General features: G+C 55.6%; 9 protein-coding genes across 9 annotated transcripts; 3 read left to right on the top strand and 6 right to left on the bottom strand.

Moving 5' to 3' along the window:
- Positions 1-371: 371 nt before the first annotated feature.
- Positions 372-1058, top strand: ASPZODRAFT_18100 (hypothetical protein; the record flags this gene model as incomplete). The annotated part of the gene is made up of 2 exons (XM_022727156.1): positions 372-446; positions 531-1058. The coding sequence occupies 2 exons, from the start codon at positions 372-374 to the stop codon at positions 1056-1058; spliced, it is 603 nt and encodes a 200-aa protein (XP_022579032.1).
- A 1513-nt stretch (positions 1059-2571) lies between these two features.
- On the top strand, positions 2572-5224 carry ASPZODRAFT_153458 (hypothetical protein; the record flags this gene model as incomplete). The annotated part of the gene is made up of 2 exons (XM_022725974.1): positions 2572-2677; positions 2745-5224. 2 exons carry the CDS (start codon positions 2572-2574, stop codon positions 5222-5224), a joined length of 2586 nt encoding a protein of 861 aa, XP_022579031.1.
- A 141-nt stretch (positions 5225-5365) lies between these two features.
- On the bottom strand, positions 5366-6324 carry ASPZODRAFT_134597 (hypothetical protein). The gene is made up of 2 exons (XM_022723574.1): positions 5643-6324; positions 5366-5567 (listed from the first exon to the last, which is right to left on the bottom strand). Exons 1-2 carry the CDS (start codon positions 6231-6233, stop codon positions 5529-5531), a joined length of 630 nt encoding a protein of 209 aa, XP_022579030.1. The 5' UTR covers positions 6234-6324; the 3' UTR covers positions 5366-5528.
- Positions 6325-6567: 243 nt separating this feature from the next.
- ASPZODRAFT_153456 (hypothetical protein) lies at positions 6568-12201 on the top strand (the record flags this gene model as incomplete). Its single annotated transcript, XM_022725973.1, has 7 exons — positions 6568-6636; positions 6702-6917; positions 6990-7093; positions 7608-8991; positions 9642-9929; positions 10001-11973; positions 12045-12201. The coding sequence occupies 7 exons, from the start codon at positions 6568-6570 to the stop codon at positions 12199-12201; spliced, it is 4191 nt and encodes a 1396-aa protein (XP_022579029.1).
- A 165-nt stretch (positions 12202-12366) lies between these two features.
- On the bottom strand, positions 12367-15178 carry ASPZODRAFT_70994 (hypothetical protein; the record flags this gene model as incomplete). Its single annotated transcript, XM_022729713.1, has 3 exons — positions 12367-12489; positions 12547-14920; positions 15024-15178. The coding sequence occupies 3 exons, from the start codon at positions 15176-15178 to the stop codon at positions 12367-12369; spliced, it is 2652 nt and encodes an 883-aa protein (XP_022579028.1).
- Positions 15179-16140: 962 nt separating this feature from the next.
- Positions 16141-18186, bottom strand: ASPZODRAFT_682490 (hypothetical protein). Its single transcript, XM_022729501.1, has 4 exons — positions 17959-18186; positions 17212-17894; positions 16726-17153; positions 16141-16668 (listed from the first exon to the last, which is right to left on the bottom strand). The coding sequence occupies exons 1-4, from the start codon at positions 18053-18055 to the stop codon at positions 16254-16256; spliced, it is 1623 nt and encodes a 540-aa protein (XP_022579027.1). The 5' UTR covers positions 18056-18186; the 3' UTR covers positions 16141-16253.
- A 1352-nt stretch (positions 18187-19538) lies between these two features.
- ASPZODRAFT_153453 (hypothetical protein) lies at positions 19539-22640 on the bottom strand (the record flags this gene model as incomplete). The annotated part of the gene is made up of 3 exons (XM_022725972.1): positions 19539-19687; positions 19761-22494; positions 22563-22640. The coding sequence occupies 3 exons, from the start codon at positions 22638-22640 to the stop codon at positions 19539-19541; spliced, it is 2961 nt and encodes a 986-aa protein (XP_022579026.1).
- ASPZODRAFT_682322 (hypothetical protein) lies at positions 22507-23592 on the bottom strand. Its single transcript, XM_022729500.1, has 3 exons — positions 23520-23592; positions 23113-23440; positions 22507-22964 (listed from the first exon to the last, which is right to left on the bottom strand). The coding sequence occupies exons 1-3, from the start codon at positions 23548-23550 to the stop codon at positions 22853-22855; spliced, it is 471 nt and encodes a 156-aa protein (XP_022579025.1). The 5' UTR covers positions 23551-23592; the 3' UTR covers positions 22507-22852.
- Positions 23593-23911: 319 nt separating this feature from the next.
- On the bottom strand, positions 23912-26809 carry ASPZODRAFT_18093 (hypothetical protein; the record flags this gene model as incomplete). The annotated part of the gene is made up of 2 exons (XM_022727155.1): positions 23912-26178; positions 26239-26809. 2 exons carry the CDS (start codon positions 26807-26809, stop codon positions 23912-23914), a joined length of 2838 nt encoding a protein of 945 aa, XP_022579024.1.
- Between the last annotated feature and the right edge of the window lie 96 nt (positions 26810-26905).

Below are 26905 nucleotides of genomic sequence, written 5' to 3'. Positions count from 1 at the left end.
AGCGACGTCCACTTTTTTTTTCGTTTTCCCCTTGCCCTTAAACCTGGCCCCTTGATTCTTTTTTTGCTTCTCCTACTCTTCCCTCTTATTACTACGTGCGTCTGTGGATTCTTGCTCTGGCCTCCCTCGTGCGCTGCCTGGGGCCGCAACATTTACCCGATAATTACTACTCCGTCACTTGCTTGCGTGGACTGCAGAAATCATCTGAAAAGAATCGCGAAATAATCTAGCCTGACCACGTGGCGGTACATTCTCTACGATAGAACGTCGACTGTTTGTTTGGGATCAAAGTATACCGACACCAATAACTCGGACGATACTATTTCAAAGGTCAACCGCTCGAGCAGCAGAATACACGAACAACCGTCAAGATGCTCGGCAGCTTGTTCTTTATCTTCAACCGGATCGTGGAGATCGTCTTCTTGATCCCAATCATTGGAATGCTGGTATGTAGATCGCTGCGCAAGCTTTCTGTCAGATAACTATAAACTAGTGACTAGGAATGCTGACTGTGAGCGATAATGAAATAGGCCTATTTTGTCAATGGATATCTCAAAGCAAACGAGCTGACACCGGCGTTCATCCTTGTTCTCTTCATCGTCAGTGTGGTCGCCGCCTTCTGGGCGCTGGACACCCTCATCCGGCTGTCGACAACGAAGCGGTCCGCGATCTTTGTCGCCTTCGTCGACCTGTTGTTCTTCGGCGCGTTCGTTGCGGGCGTTTGGCAGCTGCGTTTCATCGCCCACTCCGACTGCACACACTGGGATGGCGGCTCGGTGTACATCTCGCTGGGGCCGTTCGGGTACTACGGGTCCGAGAAGGGCTACACGCTGCATATCAACAAGACATGCGCCATGCTCAAGTCCTCCTTCGCCATGGGGATCATGGAGGCCGTGTTCTTCCTCTGGACCGCGCTGATCGCCCTCTTCCTCCACCGCAACCGCGAGGTCGTCACCAAGGAGACTGTCGTACGTCGGAGAAGCCACAGCAGCAGACGCGGCCACTCCTCTTCTCAGCGTCATCGTAGTTCCAGCCGCCGGCGGGCCGATTACGTTTAACGGCTCCATTGTGTCAATGGCTTCTCTTTACGATGTGTTTCTTTTTTTTTCTCTTTGATTTTATTTTGTCATTCCTTTGTCATGATGTTTACGAATGATGCGATATGAACATATCTGCGAGGATCTATGGTCAAAACGCATGAACTGATGAGCAGTCGAGATTTTTGCAAGGTTGGGATTCGATGATCTTATGATTTGTACGATTTTTTCGCGGCTTGATGGCTGATAATGAATGATGTTTTTTCTTGGTAATACGAATTACTAGCAGTTATAAGAAAGTGTGTTGCCTTTTAGTAGTAGAAACTAGTAGTACTAGTAACTAGTAGTAGTATTCATACCCTTTCAGTGTGCTTTTTATGGCTGCTATGCTAAGGGAGCTATGCTCCGCAGAGCCAGAATCCTATATAGGCTTATATATATTATATATATTTAACACCGCGCCAGGCCGGGCCTGATTCCCTAAAGTAAGAAGTAGAGCCTAATTAATAAAGGAAATGTATATAATAAGAGGATCTTTAGCTCCTTTGATTATATATTACTTAGCCCCTCTTAGGGGCCTACCTTTAGATTAATACTATAGGGTCTCCCCCATAGCCTTTATCTTAACCTATGGTCTATAGTATATCTTAAGTAGTTATATGCTTCCCTAGTATGTTATTAGGCGGCCTGGAGTGCTGTCCAGGGCTGCCATCTATGCTCTCTCCCAGTCTATGGTTGCCCTGGTAGGTTTGTGGCTAGGGTGGGCTCCTAGGAAGTTCTGTTCCTTAGTCTAGATGCAGCCTTCGCCAATTTGTCTGCCTTTTCGTTCCCTGGGATCCAGTGCAGTGTGACCTCTCCCCTTTGTTGCCTTATACTCCGTACAGTCCTCATTGTTATCCAGTGTGAGTCTGTATAACCACTCCCTGGCGGAGGTTCCCGATACTGCCAGACTGATAAGGAGGCGACATGGAGAGCTTTCTCTCTGTCTTGAAGGACGGAGGGCGAATAGAAGACAATAAATACATAGACACATCAATAGACAGCCTGTTGACTTTATTAAAACCAGCCTCTCTGTATAAGATGCAACGTATTGGCGGACTACTGTTCACATCGAAGTGAAAGTCGCTGCGGGAAGTGCCTGAGCTTTGTCCTTGCTGTCGGGGAGCTCCGAAGAGGATCCTATAAGCAGGGAAATTCCTCGAAGAATGCAGCTGTCCTTTCCACTGCAGGTATCTGCTCCTCCATTTCTCTTATTCTCCATTTGGATTCTGACTCATGACCTTTTTTTCCATCTTCAGTTCTTTTAAAGGTACGCTTAGCCTTCATATAAGCTTCCCCGCAAGCTCTCATAGAGAGCTCTTATCGATAAGACTCCTTCCTGGTTATCTTCAAGTTTATCGTTTGGGACGTTGAACGTTCGCCACTACAAAAGGCACCACCTTCCCTGCCGGTAATGTGCTTTGAATTCTCAGGAACCATCGAAAGTTGACAGGCCAGAATCCTGTTTGCCGGATGCAATCCCCTTGTCTTCGACATGATGTTGGAGGGGCCTGAGAGAGACTCTATCACCCCGGGGTATTGCAAGGGATATTCGCAGGATGTGGACGTCATCCGGGCACGCGAGTACCCGTTGCTCAACGGTGAGTAAACCACTTTATATACAGACATGTGTTTGTGTGTTCAAAATGCTGATATACCGGTGTATAGATATCACCTACCTCGACCATGCCGGTACCACCCCCTACGCCAAATCCCTGGTCGAGAAATTCGCCCAGGAGCTGACGACAAACCTGTTTGGAAACCCACACTCGATGTCTGCGTCATCACAGCTATCTACTCGTCGTATCGATGATGTGCGTCTGCGCACCCTACGTTTCTTCAACGCCAGTCCGGACGAGTTCGACCTGGTCTTTGTGGCGAATACCACCGCCGCCGTCAAGCTGGTGGCAGAGACGTTACGGGATGTGGATGAATCTTCAGGTTTCTGGTATGGATACCATGTAGACAGCCATACCAGCCTGGTGGGTCTTCGTGAACTTGCCAAAGCAGGGAGTCGGTGCTTTCTCACCGACGGAGAGGTCGACGCATGGACGGCGGGTTCGGGATCCGGCGATCATCACACAAGACTGTTCTCGTACCCGGCGCAGTCGAATATGAACGGAAGGCGATTACCTCTTCGATGGTGTGAGGCGCTGCGGAGATCAAATGTATTGACCCTGCTCGACGTGGCTTCGCTGGTGTCTACGTCGCCCCTAGATCTAAGTAACGCATCCGCCGCGCCCGATTTCACGGCCCTCAGCTTCTACAAGATATTTGGGTTCCCGGATCTGGGAGCATTGATTGTCCGCAAGAGTACTACAGCACATTTGTTTCAGCGACGGAGGTATTTTGGCGGAGGAACGGTTGATATGGTGCTCACGGCAGGATCGCAGTGGCATGCGAAGAAGGACTCTTCGATCCATGACCTCCTCGAAGACGGGACATTACCATTCCACAACATCATTGCTCTTGATTTCGCCATGGAAACCCATCAACGCTTGTACGGATCGATGTCCAATGTCTCGGCTCACACGCGCTTTCTGGCAATGTGGTTGCACGATCGTCTCTCGGACCTGACCCATGCCAATGGCGTCAAGGCTTGTGAAATCTATAAGTCAGTAGACTCGGATTTTATGGATACAACTACCCAGGGCGCCATCATCGCGTTTAATCTGCGTTCTAGTCGCAACCGATGGGTGGGAAAGTCAGACGTCGAGAAACTGGCGGCTGTCCGGAACATTCAAATTCGATCAGGCTCGCTCTGTAACCCGGGAGGAACGGCGCTGAGTCTTGGCTGGTCTTCATCTGAGCTGCGACGAAACTACTCCCTCGGTCTGCGCTGCGGGGACGAACACGACGTGATGGGAGGGCGGCCAACGGGGGCGCTTCGAGTCAGCCTGGGCGCCATGTCAAACATGAAAGACGTTGATACTTTGGTAGGCTTTATTGAGGAGTTTTACGTGGACAGTTCAACAAGGCCCATTATTCCTATCACACCGTTGTTGAACAGAGGAGACTCAACGGATCGGTCACGATTCTACGTGGAGAGCCTATGTGTGTATCCCATCAAGAGCTGTGGCGCGTTCAGGGTCCCCGACGGCATGCGCTGGGAGATCAAAAGGGAAGGGCTCGCATGTGACCGAGAATGGTGTCTCATCCACCAGGGAACTGGAATGGTTCTCAGCCAGAAAAAATACCCACGCATGGCTCTCATCCATCCTTTCCTAGACCTCGACCGTGGAGTGCTCCGGATCACCACATGTGGAGGAATGGCGTCCAGCGAGCAAAAGAAGAGCATTGAGGTGTCCTTGTCCCGCGAGGCATCGAACATGGTGCCCACCCCCCTCTGCCAGAAGTCTACCAAGAAATCTTCCATCGTGTGTGGCGATCAAGTCACCGTCCAGACCTACGTCTCACCGGCCGTCTCGGCCTTTTTCACCGATTTTCTCGGAGTGCCCTGTACCCTTGCACGATTCCCTCCGCAGTCCTATGCTCCTCGGTATGCGCAGTCCTGGAGGGAACACATCACCACCACCGACACCCCCTACAGCAATCAAGCCATGCCAGGGGCATTCCCCCAAGACCCGTTATTTCCATCCGCTACACGTGTGGAAAAAAGGAATCCACTCCTCCTGGCCAACGAAAGCCCGATCCTACTCATCTCGCGATCGTCCGTGAACCGACTCAACGAGACCATCAAAGCAACCACTACCACTACCACCACCACTACCGAACACAATTCCAGCCGCCTGGGGAAGACCGTCGCCGCAGACGTCTTTCGTGGCAACATCGTCGTGGCCGAAAGCCTGTCTCACGCAGGGGATACCGAGCAGCCATACATTGAAGATCTGTGGTCAGGGGTCCGGCTCGGGGCGCACGGGCTGCATCTGGACATCCTGGGTTCCTGCCAGCGGTGCCAGATGGTCTGCGTCGACCAATTTTCCGGCGTGCGGCGAGACGAGCCCTTCTCGACGCTGGCCAAGACGCGAAAATCAGACGGCAAGGTCCTCTTCGGGCGTCATGCGGCACTTTCTTCCTGGGAGTTTCACCACGACGACGACAATGAGACTGGGAGTAATCTTATTGTCGATTCAAGGACCGTCATGGTCGGAGATATAGTGGTTCCGTCCTATCTAAACGATGAATGATGTGTGTATTATTTATATTGGATATTACATTATAAAAAGGAAGACATAATAAGGGCGAAATAGTTTCATGTATATAAATGAGAGAAGCGTACACATCAGATTTATACTTACAGAAGCTGTAGAAAGATATATAATGAAATTGTCCATTGTACTGTACATAAAACTCCGGCCACCCATGACAATCGATGCAATTATACAACATGGAACTGTAGCGTCCAAGACGAGTCGAGCAAGGCAAAGAAGTTCTTTTTTTCTTCCGGGAATCGAAAAAAAATCGACAAACACGCCATCACACCGCACTGCACTATTTGGGCCACTTCTTCCATCCGCGTCCATGACCTCTCTGTAAACGAAAACTGTAAGTACGTGTAGAGCTATAAAAAAGAGTATCATAAGGGTATTGTAAAGTAAAGCTTACCTCCTTCCACGACCGGATCATCTCCGGCATCTCGAGCATCGCCTTGCGTCTGGCCTCCAGGCGAGACTCCATGGTACGCTCCCACTCGTGACCCTTGACCTTCTGTCCGATACCGGTGCCCTTGACTTGTAAGCCGCGCTCCTCGCGCCGAGCGACCTTGTATTCCGTCGACTTGGGCCCGGGCGGCAACAGGGCCTCCACGTCGTATTTGATCGCCAGCTTGACCAGATCCGCCTGTCTACGCAGGCCGATCGGTGGACTGCTCCATTTCCCGGTCCGAAAGTTCTTGCGTGGCAGGAAGGGGTTCGGGTGTTTCGGGTCGGAGTAGAGCAGCGATTTGGAGTGGGAGAATGCCGCGTAGTCCGGTCGCTTGTATCCCTTGGCTTCCCGGTCGGGCGTGTACGGCGATGGCAGGGTGCTGCTGCCGCTACCACTGCTGCTGTCTACTGCTCCATCTGCTTCAGTGCTGGCTGAGGTGGCAGCAGCAGGACGGGGGGCCACGGCCGCCGAGTAGATCTGCGGCGGATAGCGGGCGAAGAAGTTGCGGAGACGCGCAGGGAGGCTGTTCGCCAGGCCCTGGGTGGCTGACATGACGATGGCTTATTCTCACCGGCGATGCAAGAAACCCGCAACAGACGGGGGAAGGGCGTTGGTATGGACGGTTTGGATGGACGTTGTTTGGCTGCCGTGAGAAATTCCGGGAAGAGAATCATGGCCGAAAATGGACAAGGCCACGCTAGGCCGGTTCGGGTAGCCCGGCAAAATGCGATAAACCGCCTAAACTTGCGCTCTCACCGTGGCTGGGAAAGGATCACCTCAACCAACCCTTTCTGTGTGAGAAGGTCATCGAAACAACAGCACGAGGAGAAGTTAATCTTTGATTATTATTCTTAGTGCCTGCTGACGCTGAAGACTGCTGTCCGCGATGGCTGATTATAACTACGGTGGCTCGGAGGAGGAGAACGCGGAGTTGAGGAAGCTCGAGGTCGAGCTGGTACGTTTGGCTGTGTCCAGCTTCTTGTCGAGACGGACAATTCTCTAACAGATTGGCGCTTGCAGGAGGATGACCCGGATAACTTTGAGACCTGGGAGAAGCTGGTGCGCGGCGCCGAGGCGCTGGAGGGGGGAATCAACCGCAACTCCAACCCGCAGGCCATCACGACGGTCAGGCACGCGTACGATCGCTTCCTTGCCAAGTTTCCGCTGCTGTTTGGATACTGGAAGAAATATGCAGATCTCGAGTTCTCCATCACGGGAACGGAAGCGGCAGAAATGGTGAGATAGATGGACTTGTTTCCAGTCCTTGCGATGGATAGCCAGAGCTGACCAAGCACCCTGTTGGTTTAGATTTATGAGCGAGGCGTCGCGAGTATTTCACCTTCGGTCGACCTGTGGACAAACTACTGCTCCTTCAAGGCGGAAACATCCCATGATGCTGACATTATCAGAGAGTAAGTAGATCAAAATCTGGCTTTCTTCCCTTCCCTGTAACCGTCATCAACACAGCGCGGACGCTTTCCTAGTGCTAGATAACGCATAATTCAACCCTGCAAGCACAAGAAGAAAAAAGGCGGGGAAAAAGGAGTCATGGACAGCAATACCCTCAACGATGGGTGAGATTGTTCGCCTCGGGCACCCTGACTCACTGGAATTTACTTCTCACCAATGGCTTCTTCAGGCTGTTCCTTTTCCCTTGAAATGACTTGAAAGCACCATCTTCCTTACTTATGGATAACCTACACCACATTCTGTTCGCAAGGATACCTGCTATTTTACGCACGATCTAAACCACAACCTCCATGATTGAACACCCTAGTTGTTGGCTTGTTTGGATGCACTTATCAAAAACAATGAGTTCATCCTCATGTTTACTATCCCTGTTATCCCATTCTCTCTTCTCCCGCGACAATCCCCTGCAATGTCTTGTTCTTGGATGATCTAATATACTGACGCTGATTCGTACAGGCTTTTTGAACGTGGCGCAAACAGCGTGGGGCTCGATTTCCTCGCCCATCCGTTCTGGGATAAGTATATCGAATTTGAAGAGCGCCTGGAGGCGACAGACAAGATCTTCGCAATCCTTGGCCGCATCATCCACATTCCTTTGCATCAGTACGCCCGCTACTTTGAGAGATACCGCCAGCTCGCCCAGACACGCCCGGTGAGCGAGCTTGCCTCTTCGGAGATCTTGTCGCAGTTCCGTACGGAGCTCGAGGCTGCCTCTTCGCACGTTCCTCCGGGCGCAAAGGCCGAAGCTGAGATCGAGAGAGATCTCCGTCTGCGCCTGGACAGCTATCACTTGGAAATCTTCTCAAAGACACAGACAGAAACCACAAAACGCTGGACCTACGAGTCTGAAATCAAGAGACCCTATTTCCATGTGACGGAGCTGGATGAGAGTCAGTTGGCCAACTGGCGCAGGTACCTCGACTTTGAGGAGGCCGAAGACTCGTACTCGCGCGTCCAGTTCCTGTATGAGAGGTGTCTGGTGACCTGCGCCCACTACGAAGAATTCTGGCTGCGTTATGCCAGATGGATGAGCGCTCAGACTGGAAAAGAAGAGGAGGTCCGAAACATTTACCAGCGCGCAAGCTGTTTGTACGTGCCCGTTGCCAACCCGACAACACGCCTGCACTATGCGTATTTCGAGGAGTTGTCGGGCCGCATCGATATTGCCAAGGATATCCATGCAGCCATCCTCTTCGCCCTGCCGAACAGCGTGGAGACGATCACTTCTCTGGCCAACCTATCGCGCCGACATGGCGGTCTTGACGCTGCCATTGAGGTATACAAGAGCCAGCTGGACTCGCCCCAGTGCGATCTGGCCACCAAGGCGGCCCTTGTCGCGGAGTGGGCTCGACTACTGTGGAAAATCAAGGGCTCGCCCGAAGACGCTCGGAATGTCTTCCAGGAGAATCAGCAGTATTACCTCGACAGCCGTCCATTCTGGTCGAACTACCTTACCTTTGAACTGGAACAACCGACCAGCTCTGCTTCGGAATCCGTCCAGTACGAGCGTATCAAATCAGTCGTTGCTGAAATCCGCACAAAGAGCGCCCTCCCATTACAAACGGTCAAGGAGCTGGTCCAGCTCTATATGGTTTACCTTCTCGAGCGGGGTACGAAGGACGCGGCCAAGGAATATCTCACGCTCGACCGAGAAGTCCACGGGCCTGCCTCGGTGGCTGCCACCAAACCTGTCGTCCCGGATGAGACCACCCAGAACGGCACCGAGTCAGCACATGCTACCGTTCCTCCTTCCGGGACTCCGGCCGCGGCTCCTGTGAATGCCGCCGCTGACCAGGGCAACTCCTATGCATACTATCAACAAGCTCCTGTTGACGGTGGGGTGAGTTGGCATATCCTATTCCCAAATGAATGATTCGCGCGTTCTTTCGAGGCTAACCTTGCGTTTTCGTGACCAGGCCCCTTCCCAACCGGCACATTACTAATGAGTCAGTCTTCCCTATCGGCCTCGCGCCCCAAAGAAGACTTATGTAGAACCATTATTCCCCCGGCCTTTGACCATTCCCCTGTTTTATTTAGCGTTTTCGGGCTTGACGAAGGGAGGTGAGTGGTCCCACAAACAAGCAAGCTTCTTTCTTTTTCTTAAAAAACCGCCTTCCAAATGAAAAACGTTGGTTCGAGGACCTCTGGGCTTTGTTTGATGCGGTTCTGTATTCTAAAGAGCCTAGTAATCTGATAGCTTACTCTGAATTCCACGTTTCACCTTGCTCATTCTGCAACCGGGTTTTATCTGTCGTATAATCCGATGCCAGCCATTACCATAATTCACTGGTATAACTACCTAATCGTCTGGCTAGGCATGAGGCTGGGCAGTGAGTAAAATACTGGCGGTCTACCCGTATCGATGGTAGATCACGTGATCACATGACCGGTCTTTGCGGTCCGCCGTAGAAATTTGAGACCGAGAGGCGTGACGTTTGTTCTTGGCCGCATCAAACCACCATCCACGAGCGTGTCGCTGTGATCTCGCAGATGCACGACGTCGCTATGAACGGTATAGGCGAGATTGCTCCGCCCGGTCCCCCCCCGGATCCCATCGAACGCCCTCCCACGCCTCCACCGCCTCCTGAGGAGTCCGTCGCCCCTCCGCCGCCCCCAGAAGTGTCGGCGCCGCCTCCTCCGCCAGAAGACCTGCTCCCTCCCCCGCCGCCTGAGAAGAAGACGAAGAAAGGATGGGGGGCCCAGCGGCCAGCTGCGACGCCGCTGAGTGTGGAGGAGCTGCTGCGGAAGAAACGTGAGGCGGATGCAGCTGCTGCGAAGGTATGATTGTAGTTATACTACTATGCCCCAATCGTTATCAAAAAGCACTACTGAGATCTTCGCAAATATAGCCGAAATTTCTTTCCAGAGCTGAACGAGAACGTCTTGCATTAGAGAAGCGCGCGAAAGAAGTGGACGTCGATCGACGATCCAGAAATGGAGGTCTACTGAGCGAGGGGGTTCGGGGCGGCAGACAGTCGCCGTCGGTAAGATCCGAGACCACGCCCAACGGTGACGGTCGGTACATTCCGACAGGACCTCGGGCAATGCGAAATGGCGATGCGCCTACGGGCCCGGCTGCTATGCGAGGCTCGCAGCCAAATAAGAACTACGACATGTCACCTCCGGCGCCACCCAAGCCCATTGCATTCGGAGCCAATGACTCGAAAGGCGGGAAGGCGCGGCTTACAGAGGAGGAAGAGGCAACTGCACAAGCTGCGCTGGTCAAACAGCGGTACATGGGGTCGGAGCAGACGTCGAGTTTCTCCGCGAAGAAGAAGCGGAAGAGGACGACGGATCGCAAGTTCAACTTTGAGTGGAATGCCGAAGAAGACACCAGCGGAGACCATAATCCACTTTATCAGCATCGGCATGAAGCCAACTTTTTCGGTCGAGGGCGTCTTGCGGGTTTCGGAGAAGACATTGCGGACGACATGGCTAAGAAGTATGCCCGAGCGCTGGAGGACCGGGACCGCGAGGCAGGCAGTGTACGTGCCCGGGAGATCCTGGAAATGGAGAGGCGACGCCGGGAAGAGAGTTCGCGCAACCAGCTCGACAAACACTGGAGCGAGAAGAAGCTCGAACACATGCGCGAAAGAGATTGGCGTATCTTCAAGGAAGACTTCAACATCAGCACAAGAGGTGGAAGTTTGCCGAACCCGATGCGGTCCTGGCAAGAGTCCAGCCTTCCCAAACGGCTGCTCGAGCTTATCGATCGCGTCGGGTACAAGGAGCCCTCACCGATCCAGCGGGCCTCTATCCCTATTGCCCTGCAGAACCGAGATCTTATCGGTGTGGCTGTTACAGGTTCAGGTAAGACTGCAGCGTTCCTGCTCCCGTTACTCGTCTACATCGCAGAGCTCCCGCGGTTGGATGAGTATGAGTGGAGGAAGAACGACGGTCCGTACGCGATCGTCCTTGCTCCAACGCGTGAATTGGCCCAGCAGATCGAGATCGAGGCCAAGAAGTTCACCCAGCCGCTGGGATTCAACGTGGTCAGTATTGTCGGTGGTCACTCGATCGAAGAGCAAGCGTACAGCCTACGGAACGGGGCGGAGATCATCATCGCCACTCCCGGACGACTGGTGGACTGTATTGAGCGACGCATCCTAGTGCTTAGCCAATGTTGCTACGTGATTATGGACGAAGCCGACCGCATGATTGACCTTGGGTTTGAGGAGCCCGTCAACAAGATCCTCGACGCGCTCCCCGTGTCAAACGAGAAGCCTGACAGCGAGGAAGCCGAGGACTCGCGCGCCATGAGCCAACACATCGGCCGGGAACGGTACCGCCAGACGATGATGTACACGGCGACCATGCCGACGGCCGTGGAGCGCATCGCACGCAAATATCTGCGCCGGCCCGCGATCGTGACGATCGGCAGCGCCGGCGAGGCCGTCGACACGGTCGAGCAGCGCGTGGAGCTCGTCGCAGGCGAAGACAAGCGCAAGAAGCGTCTGGCAGACATCCTGTCCTCGAACGAGTTCCGCCCGCCCATCATCGTCTTTGTCAACATCAAGCGCAACTGCGACGCCATCGCTCGCGAGATCAAGCAGATGGGCTTCTCCTCGGTCACCCTGCACGGCAGCAAGACGCAGGAGCAGCGTGAAGCCGCCCTGGCCTCGGTCCGCAACGGCTCCACGGACGTCCTCGTCGCCACTGACCTTGCGGGTCGTGGTATCGATGTCCCCGACGTCAGCCTCGTCATCAACTTCAACATGGCCACCACTATCGAGAGCTACACCCACCGTATCGGCCGTACCGGTCGTGCAGGAAAGAGTGGTGTCGCGATTACCTTCCTCGGCAACGAAGACGCAGACGTCATGTATGTTCCTTTTTTTTTTTTTCTTTTCATACTCCCAAATTTTTATCTTTTGAAATGTCTAATAAATACAGGTACGACCTCAAACAAATGCTCATCAAATCGCCCATCTCTCGCGTCCCTGAGGAACTGCGCAAACACGAGGCCGCGCAGTCCAAGCCGACGCGCGGGGGGGGCGGCAAGAAGATCGAGGACAGTTCTGGCTTTGGAGGGAAGGGGGGGTGGGCTTAACACTCGGTGCCTTACTATGTAAAGATAGCATTTATAAACAGATTCAACTAAACTCATCTATGTAAATGGTTTTGGTTACATCACTAAATCTACGTACATCAGTCAAGTAGAATGCTAGTGGCGATTTTATTTCTATCCTAATCCCATATGTACGAATTAATAAAACTACAGCTTCTCACGGAAACTGTTGGTTTTGAGCCAGTTCTCGACATCACCACCGTCACGTTCGATCCACGAGATCTTGGCGCGGATAGTATCGAGACTCTGCTCGACGGCACGGTCAAAGCCCTATAAAGTTGTCAGTATTTATAGTCCTTGAAAGAAAAGAGAGAGAGAGAAAATTACCTTGGTATCCTTTTCGGCAAAGAATGCCTCCACCTCCTTCAGCTGAGCCGGGGTGGAGAAGCTGGAGACGGTGATCTGGATGACGGTGCCGAGCATGCCGAGGGAGGGCGGGAGACGCTTGAAGATGGCGTCCCAGTTGGACTTGAGCCAGGTCCAGCGGGCGTCGACGCCGGCGGCGTGGCTGCGCAGGCCGCTGAGAGGCAGGTAGATGTCCTGGTTCTTGACCTCGTCGCTGCTGGCGAGGGCGAGGGTGCGTTGGATCAGGGCCGGGTCCTCGGCGGAGCCGAGGCAGCGAAGGGCGGTGGTCTTCTCGTCGGAGGTGGCGGCGTGACGGAAGCGGTCGAGCACGATGTCGTACTCCTTGGCGCCGCCGTTCTTGAGCACGATGCTGAAGACGCTGCCGCGGATGTTGGGGTGGATGGCGTCGAGGTCGCCGGCGGCGAAGCGGGCGAACATCTCCTGGGCGGCTTGGACGACGACGGGGTCGTTGGCCATGCCCGCGGCGCCGAACATGAGGGCCTTGAACTGCTGCAGGATGTGGTCGTCGTCGGCGGAGAAGTGCCAGCCGAGCTCGTGGGCCTTGGCGCTGACGAGGGAGCGCTGGAAGGCCTTGAGGGCGTCCCGGGTCTGGTGGTCCTCAAACAGCCAGGCGGCGCGCAGGTTGCCGAGACGCGTGAGGATCTCGTTCCAGACGACAAACTCGGACTCGCTGTCGAAGCTCTTGAGCAGGGAGAGCAGGCCCGAGGTGAGCTGGTAGCCCGAGGCGGCCAGGGCGCCCGAGTCGGCGATCATGCCCGCGCGGTCCTCGACGGTCAGCAGGCCGTTCTTGGCGGCCTGGCCGAGCTTGCTGAGCCGCTCGGGCGTGTAGGAGGTGCGGTAGATGCCGGAGTGGTCGGCGTTGAGCTTGAAGAAGTCCAGGTCGGCGACGGGGAACTCGGTCTCGCGCTCGGTCAGCATGGCGGTCTCGTCGACGCCTTGCTTGGTGCGCAGCGCCAGGGTGACCGGGTAGAGGGTGGTGTCCTCCTCCGGGCGGACGTCGCCCGTGCGCAGGAAGCGGTTCTGCTTGACGGTGATGCTGGAGGCGGCCGGGTTCTCGGAGACGGTGACGACGGGGAAGCCAACGTTCTTGGTCCAGATGTCCATGACCTGCTCGATGGGCTTGCCGCTGGCGTCGGCCAGGGCGGCCCACAGGTCGCCCGTCTGGGTGTTGCCGTAGGCGTGCTTGTGGATGTAGTTGCGGACGCCCTGGATGAAGACGTCCTCACCCATGTACTTGGAGATCATGCGCAGGACGGAGGAGCCCTTGGAGTAGGAGATGGCGTCGAAGATCTGGTTGATCTCGTCGGCGCGCTTGACGGGGACCTCGATCGGGTGGCTGCTGCGCAGGGAGTCGAGCGACAGGGCGCTCTGCAGGGTGTCGATGACGTAGGTCTGCCAGACCTTCCATTCCGGGTAGAAGGTGTTGCACGAGTACCAGGACATCCAGGTGGCGAAGCCCTCGTTCAGCCACAGGCCGTCCCAGAAGTCCATGGTGACCAGGTTGCCGAACCACTGGTGGGCGAGTTCGTGCTGGACGACCTCGGCGACGCGCTCCTTGCGCGAGGCGCCCGAGGCCTTTTCGTCGAGGAGCAAGTCGACGACGCGGTAGGTGATGAGGCCCCAGTTCTCCATGGCGCCCGCGCTGAAGTCCGGGATGGCGACCATGTCCATCTTGGGCAGGGGGAATTCGTTGTCAAAGGCCTTCTCGTAGAAGGCCAGGGTGCGGGCGGCCAGGTCGAGGGAGAAGCGGCCGTGCTCGATGTCCTGGTCCGGGGTGGCGTAGACGCGGATGGGGACGCGGAAGGCCTTGGTCTCGATGTAGTTGAGCTCGCCGACAATAAAGGCCAGCAGGTAGGTGGACATGAGCGGCGAGGTGTTGAAGGTGACGGCCTTTTTGGCGCCGCCCTGCACCTCCTTCTCGTGCGCGATATCCATGTTGCTCAGACAGGTCAGGTGCCGGTCCGCCACGAGGGTGACGGTGAACTTGGCCTTGAGGGCCGGCTCATCGAAGCAAGGGAACGAGCGGCGGGCGTCGGTGGGTTCCATCTGCGTGGTGGCCATGTACTTGGTCTCCCCCTTGGCGGTCTTGTACGACGAGCGGTAGAACCCAGCCATGTTGTCGTTCAGCTCGCCGGTGAAGGCCAGCTTCAGCTGGGCCTTCTTGCCCGCGACAATCGTCTCGCCAAACGTGACGGTGGCCACCTGGGCGTCCTTGTTCATCGTCACCTCCGGGTTGGCGGCCACGACCGCACCCTCCACCGAGACCACGGCGGAGTGAATCTGGAGCTCGTTGGCATTCAGCGAGATGGAATTGGTATCTTCGGCCACATCCAAACTAAAACCCCGTATTAGCCTCCATTATACAATCCATACCCTCATCCCATCACCATCATCACCATCATCACTATCATCACTATCATCACTATCAGGCGACTCACTCAATGATCACCGTGCCGTCATAGGTGAATTTAACCAGGTCCGGTTCCAGAGTCAAATCGTAATGCACGGGCTTGACGTTGGTCGGCAGCACCTCACGACCATGGGCGACATTAGTCGAGCCCAAGGACCCATCTCCGCGACGGGAGCTACACATTCTGCGGTAGGAGCAGTAGCGCTTTGCCGTCTGGGCGAGAGGGGAATAAACACGATGTGACGACGACGACGACGGCGTTCGACGAACAGACGGGGAGCTTCTGACCGACAAAGACGACGGAGAGGAAAGAGATCTCGTTGCAAGAACGGAGGATGAAGGCTGCGAACGAAGGGTAGGCTGAAGGAATCGACGACGCGGTGGTGAGAGAACCAGCGGCGTTCGCGAGGGAGGAGGAAATCGACGCATCGACAGGGAAGGGGGGAAACAAAGAGGCTATAAGGAAGAAGGAAACGCCGTGTTCCAAGCGCAGTGAGAGCGGGGGCGGGGAGGGGAGCCTGTTTGGTGTCTGACTCTGCAGCGGTCCAGGCAGTCAGTCTGTATTTTGGACGAGAAACACGGTCGGAGGGAACAATAGGGAAGGCGGTGCACCGTCGGCAGCCGTCGGAGATTGGCTGGCGGTGGAGGACAATGCGGATGGATTGGGTAGGCGGTGTGTTTCTGCGGGAATATCGGTCACCCACCTGATAGATTAATGGTCGGAGTCGGAGTCGGAGTCGGAGTAGGTTCGGAGTGGGGTCGGAGTTGAGTATCACCTAATATTACGCTAGTTGCGACTAATCTCAAGGAGGTTAGTGTATACTGCTGATCACGTCGATGACTAATCACTGCTTGTCTTTTTCTTTTTTTTCTTCTCTTTCCCCCCTCTCCGTGTTTTCTCCTTCTCTCCACGCAAGTCTCTCCCAGCATGTGTCAACGTCCCGTGGCAGATGGCTGGCCAGATTGTCCTCCGGGGCATCTCTGCGCTTGCAAAAAGGTGCTCCAGCAAGTTTGAGGGGTCCATGACATGCATCGTTTCGCGGTGCGTACTGGATGGGCTTCCATAGATGACTGGGACAGGTTTTAATTAACTACTACTCGACTCTGGATGGATAATGAATCATAGATCTCTGTCTAGGACAATTACTATAAATTATATTGATAAGACGCTTGTTGAATGTTCTTCGTCGCTATCGTTTCGTCGTATCTTCGTTATTGTTGAAATGAATGACACTGGATAAACCCCCCCCCCTCTTCTTTACTCCTCCTCTTCCTGGCTTGTGACCACCTGGTTGACAGGCATTCGGGTGAAGACACTCCGTGACCAGCCATCCGCGTCCACCACTGTTTCCTTGACCAGCACATATCCGCCGAGGCGAGGCAGAACGATCGTCCATACAATGTAGTAAATTCCCCCGACGGCAAACACCGCCAGCGCCACGACGCAGTGGAGGTAGTACGGCAGATCGTTGTACACGTTCTCGCCCGCGTCCGGCGGCACGTACGGCGCAATGACCAAGTACACGTTGGAGAGGAGGAAGAAGACGGTCACGGGCAGCGTCGCCCGGATGCCGGGCGCCCACAGGGGGAAATTCTTCTCGCGAGTAAGGTAGATGTAAACAAGGCCACCGGAGACGAAGACGTTCACGATGGAGAGAGGATAGGAGATGAGGCTGTCCTTATCAGTATCACATTCCATTAAAATAAAGAGAGAGAGGGAGAAGGCTTACTTGAGCAGGAAATTATAGGCATCACCCGGAGGAGGCGCCAGCATGACAATGATCGAGACAAGCCAATGTTCGGCGAGACCCGCCGCCGGGGAGTTGAATGGCCAGTTGCTGGCCCAGATCTTAGAAAAGGGTAGGACTCCCTCACGGCCCAATTCCTGAACGATGCGGCCCTGCGAGAAGAGGACAGACAGAACATTCCCAAACGCCGACAGCGCCACAAACACGGACATGACCTTCTCCGCACGCGTGCCAAACACGTTGCGGAAGAACGAGGCAGCCACAATCTGGCCCGAGGAGATGATGTCCTCCTTGGGCACGGCCGCAAAATAGGCAATGTTGACGAGCATGTAAAGGATACCCACGGAGATGATGGCGATGGGAGCAGCGATCTTCAAAGTGCGGACGGGGTTTCTGGTTTCGCTCAATGCCTGTTTGAAGAGTGAGAATTTGCTAAGGATAAAAAAAGAGGGGGGGGGGGAAACATACATAGTTGGCATTGGAGTAGCCAATAAAAGACCAGATGACATTGTACAAGGCTGTGACAATACCATATCCGGACCCCTTGGTGCCGGCAAAGGCATCGGTAAAGTTGTCCGGAGGGTCGACCTTGAGGTGGCCGGCCAGGGCCGCCCAGCCGGTGACGACGATGATGAGGATGATGATCAGCTTGATGGCGCCGAGCAGGTTCTGCAGGCGCAGGCCCCATTTCAAAGCGCACGAGTGGATGAGGAGAGCGACGGTGACGCAGGCGAGGCCAATGCCACGCTGGTTCCAGCGGTTGACCTCGACACCCGCCGCGTTGAGGATATACTCGCCGAAGATGACGCTGTTGCCGGCGGTCCAGCCGAGCAGGAAGGCGTACGCGGCAAACATGGCGGTGGCCAGGAACTTGGGCTTCCGGTACACGTACTCGAGGTAGTTCTTCTCGCCGCCGTTCTTGGGGATTGCGGTGCCCCATTCCAGATACACCGCGGTGCCCGCCATGGCGATCAGCGTGCCAACCACCCACATGAACAACGACAGGCCCACGCTGCCCGTCAGCGACAAGATGGTCGAGGGGGTCGAGAAGATGCCGGTGCCAATGACGCGGTTGAAGATCAGGAACGAGGCACTGACCACCCCGATCTGGCGGCGGTCCTCGGGTGATGCCTCAAAGACATTTCCTTCGTCTGTTCAGAGAGCAGGGACGTTAGCAGACTTGACCAAGACAGGTTCAAGTAGGAGACGACGTACACAATCCAGTGATCCCATCCGCCCGTTTCAACCCTTCCTCGACATTCTTAGTCGTGGGCTCCGCATACTTCGGCGGTGGTAACGCAGCTTCACCCATGATGACACTCGATGCTTCAACTAGACCACAGACGAGGAAACGAAAGGGATAAATGGCAACCACGTCAAGGATATCCAGCAGCTATGGCCAGACGGTAGAAGAACAGTCCAGTTCGAAGGAAGGCGTGGATGCGCTCCTTCTATAGTCAAGACCAAACCTCCCAATAGCCAAGTGCAACCAGTTCAACTTGGAAGATCGAAATCACTCCGGTACCTACCTACCTAGATAAAGGATCTAGATGGATGCAAAGAAGGAATACAAATTCAATCGAGCTGAGAAAGAAAACACCGCGACCCGAATAGCGATTGCGCCATCCCAGGACTCCCAGGAACCAGCAGCATTTTCCAAACGTAACGTAACGCAAATAGCCTCAGCATCAGAATTTCTCTCCTAATAATAATGGATCTTTTCCTGGTAGCGGTTTTGGCTTTTGTTAGGGCAGATCTCTTGCTCCACTGGGTTGGCTGGATCCAAAGCTTTTTTTTTTTTTTTTTTCTTTTTTTTTTTCTCCTTGGAACCGTCGGCGAATAAATGGTTAAGCTCATTCACACAATAGAGTAAATATTCTGTATCAATTAGCAGCCTCTCAAGAAGGGACATTTGTGGTAATTCTGCAGTACTCACTGTCTTACTCCAATCTTTGAGACTTGTCTTTACCCCTGCTATAGTAGGTAATTAGTCAACCAGTAATGACTGGCAGTTACGTCTACTGGTTCCATATCTCAAAGGTCATCGATGACACATAGAAATGGCCACGGGATGGCTGTCGATCACGCAATTCTCGGCATCTTCGAGTTTATCCAAATGCTTCGGCTTGCCGATGATAGAAAGTAGATGTAGATACTCCAAGAGAACTCATGCAGAATGTATTATACCCAATATGTACATCCGTAGACGTATCAATAAACCAAAAATCAAACCCACCGACTCGGTGTCTCACCCGGCAATGCTGTCAAATCCACCAGGTTCTCCCTTCCGATTAATATCCCCCCCTGTATAGCGCCGGACCAGTCTGTCTGTCATTCTGAGGTCGAAGGAAACACCAAAGCCGAAGAAAACATGTCAATCTGTGTATAGAATGTCCCAATCTGTGAAACGCCTGACGGGCAATGATCAGGAGAGAAAAAAGAGAGAGAGAGAGAGAGAGAGAGAGATAAGGAAAGTAAGTATAAAACTCAGACCATGAGAAACACCCTCCGGCCGATAGATATATGGCGAGTCATGACGCATTATAAAAAAAAGAAAAGAATAATCAAAGCAGTTCAACACCTACGCCGCCCATTAGTACCGTGATCAGAAAGTCTTATAAAACATTGACATGCGCCATCATGTAGACGAGGAATATAAAAAAAAAAAAAAAAAAAAAAAAAAAAAAAGACGGGAAGTTTGAACCAGACTGGCTGATGAAAAGAGGATATAGAGAACAGTGAAAAAGGAGAGGAAGAAAGGGGGGGGGAAAAACAAGACAGCGTTGGCGGCTTGCTTACTCCTGCACTGCAGCCTCAATCGTCTGCGTCGCCGGGGCAAGGTTGGAGATCTTGCCCATGGCGCCAACGGGAGCAGGCACCTGTTTAGCTATCAATGCGAGTTTCTTGCGCAGGGAGGCCAAGCGGCCACGCATGCTGGAGACGACTAAGATTGTTAGAAAGAAAGGGGGGAAGAAGAGAAAAAAGAAAAAGAAAACGGTTGAGAGGGAAGAGCTTACGCTTGACAACCACCTTGCGGTCTTCGACAGGCACGCCGTCGAGGGCCAGGCGGTCGGTATCCTTGAAGGAACCGGAACGGGGAAGCTCGTCGTCTTCCAGGACGCCTTCCAGCATGCGAATGGCGGTCACGTAAGCGATCTCACAGCCGGCCAGGTCCTCGCCCGTGAGCTCATTGATGGCGGCCGCGCGGCTCATCTCCAGGGCACGGTCGTACATGAGCTTCTCCGCCGTGACTCCCGAGCTAACGACGACGTCGATCGAGCCCGCGGGACCGGCGGCAGCGCCCAGGAAGTGGTGGTTATTCGGATGGCTCGGATGACTCCGAGGCAGGCGTTTCTGGGCCTCGACCAGCTTCAGGCGGACAAACTCGGCCTTCTCGAGCACCTCGTTGAATCGGTTACGGACCCACTGGACGATGTTATTGATGCGGTTGCTGGCAATGGCGCTGGCGTTCGCGTCTCCAAAGGCGTCGGCGCGGTTCTTGCGCGCCCACCAGATGCCCGCAATATCCATACACTTGGCCAGTAGCGACAGTGCCTTGACGTAGAGCACCAGGGCCTCCTCCGATAAGGTGACAATGGCATCCACCGTAAGGCCGCTGTCGGCCGAATCTTCTCCCCCAGAATGCTGTTGTTGCTGCTGCTGCTGCTGCCCAGGCCCCCGTTTTTCCGTCTCGGTTACGGATGGAGCCAGGGGAATCAGTTGCCGGTACTTGACTTCGGCGAAGCCATAGACCACATCGCTACGTGTGGCACACTCCTCGATGATCTGGACCGTCTTGGCATCCTCGTCGAGGGCGACGTTCGTCTTGGCCCCGTCTCCGACGATCAGGAGACTGCCCTGTGTGGTCGGGTAGGCGGGGAACGCGTTATACCCCATGGGCGGCGACCGTCCGCCCTTGTTGATGGCCAGCGGGGGGGAGAAGCCCACGCCGAACAGCCGGCCACTGGCCATGTGCAGGGCCTTGGAGATGGCCGAAGTCGCTGACGTGGGGCTCTGTCCGTACCGCCGCTCGTAGGAGCTTTGGCGATGGTGAGCCGAATCCGCCCGGGATCGCCCGGGAATGACCTGCATGGCCTTGGCGGTTGCCAATGATTGATGAGGGGAGGAGGATCCATGAGCCGTCGTGGGCGCCGTGGGTGCCGTCGTCGTGGTGAGAAGCCCCTGCGTAGTGGCACGTCGCGGGATGACTCCTCCAGCAGGGTGAGCCCCGGACCTGGGGAATCCTCCCTGGATACGAGGGCTGTGTGCCAGCTCATCGGCAAAGGCATTTACCTCGACCGCCCGTTTCTCAACGACGACATAGTCCCGTTCGAAGGCTACCTCTTGCGCCGCTCGCTCCCTTTCGTCTCGGGCGTCTTGGTCGGCCAGGGGCGACCCAGCCGAGTAAGTGTTGCGGCTACGCTGTCGTTCCATAATGGCTGCTGCCGCCGTGTGCTGATCGACCAGTTCCTGTCGACCAGGGGCGGTGGCGTGCGAAACAACCGGGGGTCGTTGATGATTATTTGCCACCATCACCGGTGCTATCGAGGGAGCCACTGCTCGGGGTGGTTGATGATGCTGCTGCTGCTGCTGCTGCTGCTGCTGCTGCTGCTCGTAAGCCGAGGGACGATCGGTGCTCCCTGTACGTCGCATCGCCGTTGCCGCAACAGTCGGTGGCGTGCCCGAGCGTATCCGCGGGGGATGTGGCCTGGATGTCGGGTTGGTGGTAGTGGCGGCGGGGACAGGGGCGACTGAGGCCTCTTCCCGGCGGTCACTCTCGAGAGATGAAGGGTCAGCATTACCCGGTACTATTGTAGTGGTGGTGGTGGGCACGTCTGTGGAGGAAGGACGACGGGGTCGATCATCGGGGACGAGGCCTGGAATGTCACTAGTGATGACACCGTGGGCGAAGAAGTCCGGGAAGGACATGCGTTCAACGGGATTGCGCTTCAACAGGGCGCAGATGAGCTCCTTGACGTCGGCCGAGGCCGGATTTTCTTCGGGGAACTTGATCCGATCCTCGCCCTTTTCGATCTTACGCAGCAGCTCGACGTGGTTGGTGGCGCGGAAGGGCGGCTTGCCGACGACCATCTCGTAGAGGACGGTACCAACAGACCAGAGGTCGGCCTTGGCGTCGTACTTTTCGTAGCGGAGGATCTCCGGGGCCATGTAGAGCGGGGAGCCACAGAGGGTCTCGGCGAGGGAGGTGGCGGGTAGGGAGCGAGCGAAGCCGAAATCGGCAATCTTCAGCATGGGGAGAGAGGGCAGGCCGGTGATGGGCTCGAAGGAGTCATCACTGCCCTTGAAGGGGACGACGGTCTGGGGCACGCCCGCGCGGTAGGAGGTCGGGGAGGGGCAGAGGAGGAGGTTCTGGGGCTTGATGTCACGGTGGATGAGGTTACGATCACGGAGGAACTTGAGGGCGCTGGCGAGTTGTTTGAGAAAGTGTCGCACGACCACCTCGTTGAGGGCCCCGCCGCGCGGGTTTGGATAGCGGGCGATCATGTCCCGGGTGTAGCGGTGATCGGCGAGGGAGTCACGGCGCTTGATGAAGAGCGAGAGATCGCCCAGGGCGCAGTATTCCATGACGAGGTGGATGTGCGAAACGGACTCATGGCAGTCGATGAGGGCGACGATGTGCGGGTGGTGCAGACCCTTGAGGATATCGATCTCGGAGGAGAGGTTGTCCTTGAGCTTCTTGTTGAGCTTGGACAGGTTGACGGATTTGATGGCGACATATGTACGAGATTTCTAATCATTAGCAAATGGTGTCCAAAAGAGAGAGAGAGAGAGAGAGAGAGAGAGAGAGAGAAACTCACCGTATGCACACCCTGGTAGACAGTGGCAAAGCTCCCGCGCCCGATCTCGTCCAGCCGTGTATAGCGACCGATAGACATCTCAGGCCGGGAGGCATCTCGCGTCCTCCGGGAATGATGGGTAGTAGCCATGGCGGAGCCAGCGTGCAAGCAGACAGTCACACGCGGGAAGTCATAGATAGATACCGTACCCAGGTAGGTAGGTACCTGTTGAGGAGGGAGGGAGGGAATGACTCAAGTCAGGCCCCAGGCAGAATATCCAGACTCTCTTGCAGAATCAAGCCAGAAGATGACTAGGTATATCGTGGGAATAAAAAAAACCGTCGAGGCAGCAAGCCGACCGGCGGTCGCAGGCAACAGAAACAGACCACCCGGATCGATCGAGCGCCAGGCACGAGCGAGGAACTAAAGAGACGGATGAATCAGAGATAAGGAATCCCCCAGAGTATGTAGGTCGATCGATCGACAACAGAAGAGATGGCGTCGAACTCAAGAAGAAGAGAAAGAGAAAGAGATAGAGAAGAGAAGAGATGGGGGGGGGGGAGGTTGTTACAGATGGACCCAAGGAACTGCTGGGCTGGCTGGTGAGCAGGTCACGGTGACAGGGCGTGACAGTGACAGGCAAGGCGGGTTTGATGGGTTTATGGGTTTATCTCTGATAACTGGGAGTGGGCCAGGCGGTGAGGAGGTGAGGGCGGTCAGGAGGGCGGGAGAGAGAGCACAGACAGAGAAAGAAGAGAGTCGATTCGAGGATTGGGAGGATGATGAGGTTGATAATGGAGATGGGTATAGCAGAGAGGGAGGAGGGGAGAGGAGAGGATGGACGATCAGGAGTTCCAGAGGGAAGAAGGAGAGGATGACGATTTGGAGGTTGGAATCACCTGAGATGACCAGACAGGTTAGTGTGCTTATGTAAGTATTTCTGCCTGAGGCAGTGTGTCTGAGGTACAATGGAAGTACCTTCGTTGCTGGCAGGTGTGGGTAGATACATATACGTAGTTAGGTAGATATAAGTAGGTAGTCCTATTCAGACTCCTACACCAGATGAATAGTATAAAGGCAATAATGAGGCAAGTCAGCTCAATAATTAGTCAATGAAGCCATCACGATAATGACGCCATATTGCTCTTCGATTAAGTTCGCGTACCAAACCATAATACCAATACTACCTACTTACTGCCAGGATAATAGAAGAGATCATTAGGATTACTATGCGTCTAGTCATGCCGACAGGCTCTAAATCTCTATCACGTGTCACCCATCATCATAGTATACAGCCATCACCTCGTCGTCACTCTCCGACCCAAGACAAGACAAGACAAGAGCAAAAGAGAAAGAAATAAAGGGAGACGTTACAGCAATCCTCGTACAAGCAGCCAAAACACAATCGGCACCACCACATTATCGTTACACCCCGTCAGGACGGCTTCCGTAGCGCTGGCTCCCCCAGCAGCGAGGAGAGCCTTGCCTGCGGTCCAGAAGAGGCCGCCTAAGGAGGAGGAAGAGGAGGAGGAAGTCGTGGTCTGTCGCCAGCCAACCGCCAGCCACGCATGAGCCACCATGAGGCCACAGAAGACGGCCAGGGTAAAGGCGACGCTCCCCTCGAGCGACTTGCCGCCGCCCCAGAACCACTTGAGTCGTCCGATCCGACGGCCTACCAGTGAGGCTGCCGCGTCGCCCATCCCCACGCAGATCACCCCGCTCACCATGCTGACATCTCGGGAGAGGACATCCCATCCTGCCCAGGGTCCTCCTCCTCCTCCTCCTCCTCCTCCTCCACCGCCGCTGCCAACAGCAGCAGAAGGAGCACCGACAGGAGATGATGTTCGTGGCACGTCGGCCAGCGACAGCCACAAGGGGATGGAACAACCTATCAAGAGAAAAATGTGCGAGATGATGACGGGCCCCCGGTGGTCACGACCGTCAACATATGGAGCGAGGAAGTAGGTCAGCGGCCGCGAGATAGGAGGCAACTGCGAGGCGCGGAAGAGATCCAGCAGGAGGAACCCGGCCAGGACGAGTGCCAGCGCCAGCGCGCAAAACGCCGGGTCGATAAAGATGGTCGGCAGGAACATGAGCACCATCATCCCGTGGAACACCTTGCGGCGCGTGTCCACCTCGACCACCGTGCTCAGACGAAATACAATCGCCAGCCCCGTCAGCACGACTACCGTGCAGTACCCGCTCAACAAGAGTCGGGTGGTCGCCGCGCCGAACGTCATTTGTCGCACGTGCTCGACCCAACCTTGCAGACAAATCGTAGTAGAAGTAGAAGTAGAAGTAGCGGTTACCTCCCGATCCAGCCGCGGCGGGAGCATGATCCATCGCTCGAGGTTCAACACAAGAACCCAAAACCGGAACTGTGAGATGTTGCCGAAGAGATAGCCCAACGCCCATCCAAAGGGGTCGGCGCCCTGCAGCGCCCGGTGCGCAATGTACAGACGGATGGGGCCCATGATGATCCCCAGCACCGCGAAATAGACATACAGAGCGTACAGCCACTTGCGCACTTGCGCCTGGGGCGCCGTCAACTCCAGAAAAGACGCTAGGCCAGGTGCCATGGAGCGTTTGCGACGGCCCCCGGGCGTGGTCCGTACGCGTTCGGTGGTGTGGACGGCCTCTTCAAAGGTCGAGATGGTGTGTCGTCGCTGTTTGCTATTCGACGAGATTGTCGTTGCTGTCGTCGTCGTCGTCATCGTCATTGTCGTCGCCGAGACCTCCTCGGTGGTGATGCTGTCGTCCACGGTTCCTCCGCCGGAGGCGGCCCGCGCGTGGCCCTTGGCGGGCGGGCGGCCGCGCAGCAGTTCACGGATCGTCATATTGGGGCGCGATGAGCGGTAAACCCCGCCGTTTGGCGCGTCGCTGTCGGAGCCGGCGTCGTCCTGGGACCCGGACCGGCTCAGCTTTTCGCACAGTTTGTGGTCCATGACGTTGAGGATTCGCTTGGGGGACGGAGCCTGCGAGCCACTGGGAGAGCGACGGAACTTCCAGGTGGGGATGCGGGCCAGGGCGATCTCCCAGCGCAGGACGGGGCGGCAGGCAACAAAGATGCACATGCCGCCGAGCCATAGCAGGGCTTTAAGGATCTCCGCCTGCGGGGAAGCGGCAAATAAGAACAGGTTGATGAGGGCGGTAGTCAAGAGTTGCAGCTCCGCCGGCAAGAGGCTTGTGGTGAGGAGAAAATCAAGGATGGGTATCAATGCTTGGTAGAAGGGGAAAACAAGGGTCAGCGCTTCCGAGTCGACGTCGCGCAGCGACAGGGGCCTCGCCGCGGCGGACCCGACGGAGAGGTGTTCCGATACCACGATGGGCACCAGGGTGACTATCCAATGAACAATGCTCTGCCCGTGGATCCAGCCGTATAGAGGGATGACTGCCGGGGGCAGCGAGGCGAGGGCCAGGACGATGTTCGGGAAGAGAAGGGCGGGACAGCGCGTCAGCGAGAGCGCCACGTACACGGGGATCAAGACGGGGTAAAGCAGCGGCGCCGGATCGAAGCGCGAGGGGACCCGAAAAGCTCTGAAGCGCTCCAGGCGCGAGCGAGCCTTTGCACGAGCCATAATACATAGCGGGTAGAGGGCGTACAGTCCGGAGACGGTCGCCAGATAAGTCAGGAGTTCTATTCATTAGTCTCCCCCCCCCCCCAAAAAAAAACAAGCTGTGAGCAGGAAAAACTCACCCTTCCGCCACGACCATGCAAGTCGACGAGACTCCTCTCGTAGCAAGACCACCCCGCCGACAGAGAGCAACAGTCCGGTCTCAAACAGACGACGCCAGACCTCGATGCGTCTCCTCCGACGGACCTTGCGACGCACCTCCACCGCCGCCTCGGCGTCCGCCTGTTCCTCCTCCTGTGAACTCCGTGACGCGGAGGAGGCGCGCACAAGTAGCGACAATGGCAATAACCAGCTGTTGCGAGTTTCTCCTCTTTCGTGCCCACCACCCCATCCCGAACGCAAGACCAGACCTTTCCGCGGCCGCAGCGGTGCCGGAGGAAGACCCTTGAGTATACCCGTGCTCTCATCATCTGCCTCTGTACCACTATCACTCGATGTCCTCGATGATCGCGACCACGCCGACGAGGGAAGACGTGGGGAGGGGTCTGCCGTATTTGACGGCGGCGGCTGCTGCTGCTGCTGCTGCTGACCCTTACGATGGTACGGATGCGGCGAGCGCGAGAGCAGACGACGACGATGGTCGGGCATCTCGTCTGCCCCCAGTCCGTGGCTCTGATGCTGGGGAGAGCTCATGGCGCCATGTCCGGAGTGCCTTTTCTCTGGTGATCTGGTGGTTGTCAAGGGATTTCGATCTGTCTTTTGTTTCTCTTTGTCTGTCTGGCGTGTCGA

This window comes from Penicilliopsis zonata, assembly GCF_001890105.1.
Source record: "Penicilliopsis zonata CBS 506.65 unplaced genomic scaffold ASPZOscaffold_13, whole genome shotgun sequence".
Classification (NCBI taxonomy): Eukaryota; Fungi; Ascomycota; class Eurotiomycetes; order Eurotiales; family Aspergillaceae; genus Penicilliopsis; species Penicilliopsis zonata.
This window is presented reverse-complemented; position numbering and strand designations above follow the sequence as displayed.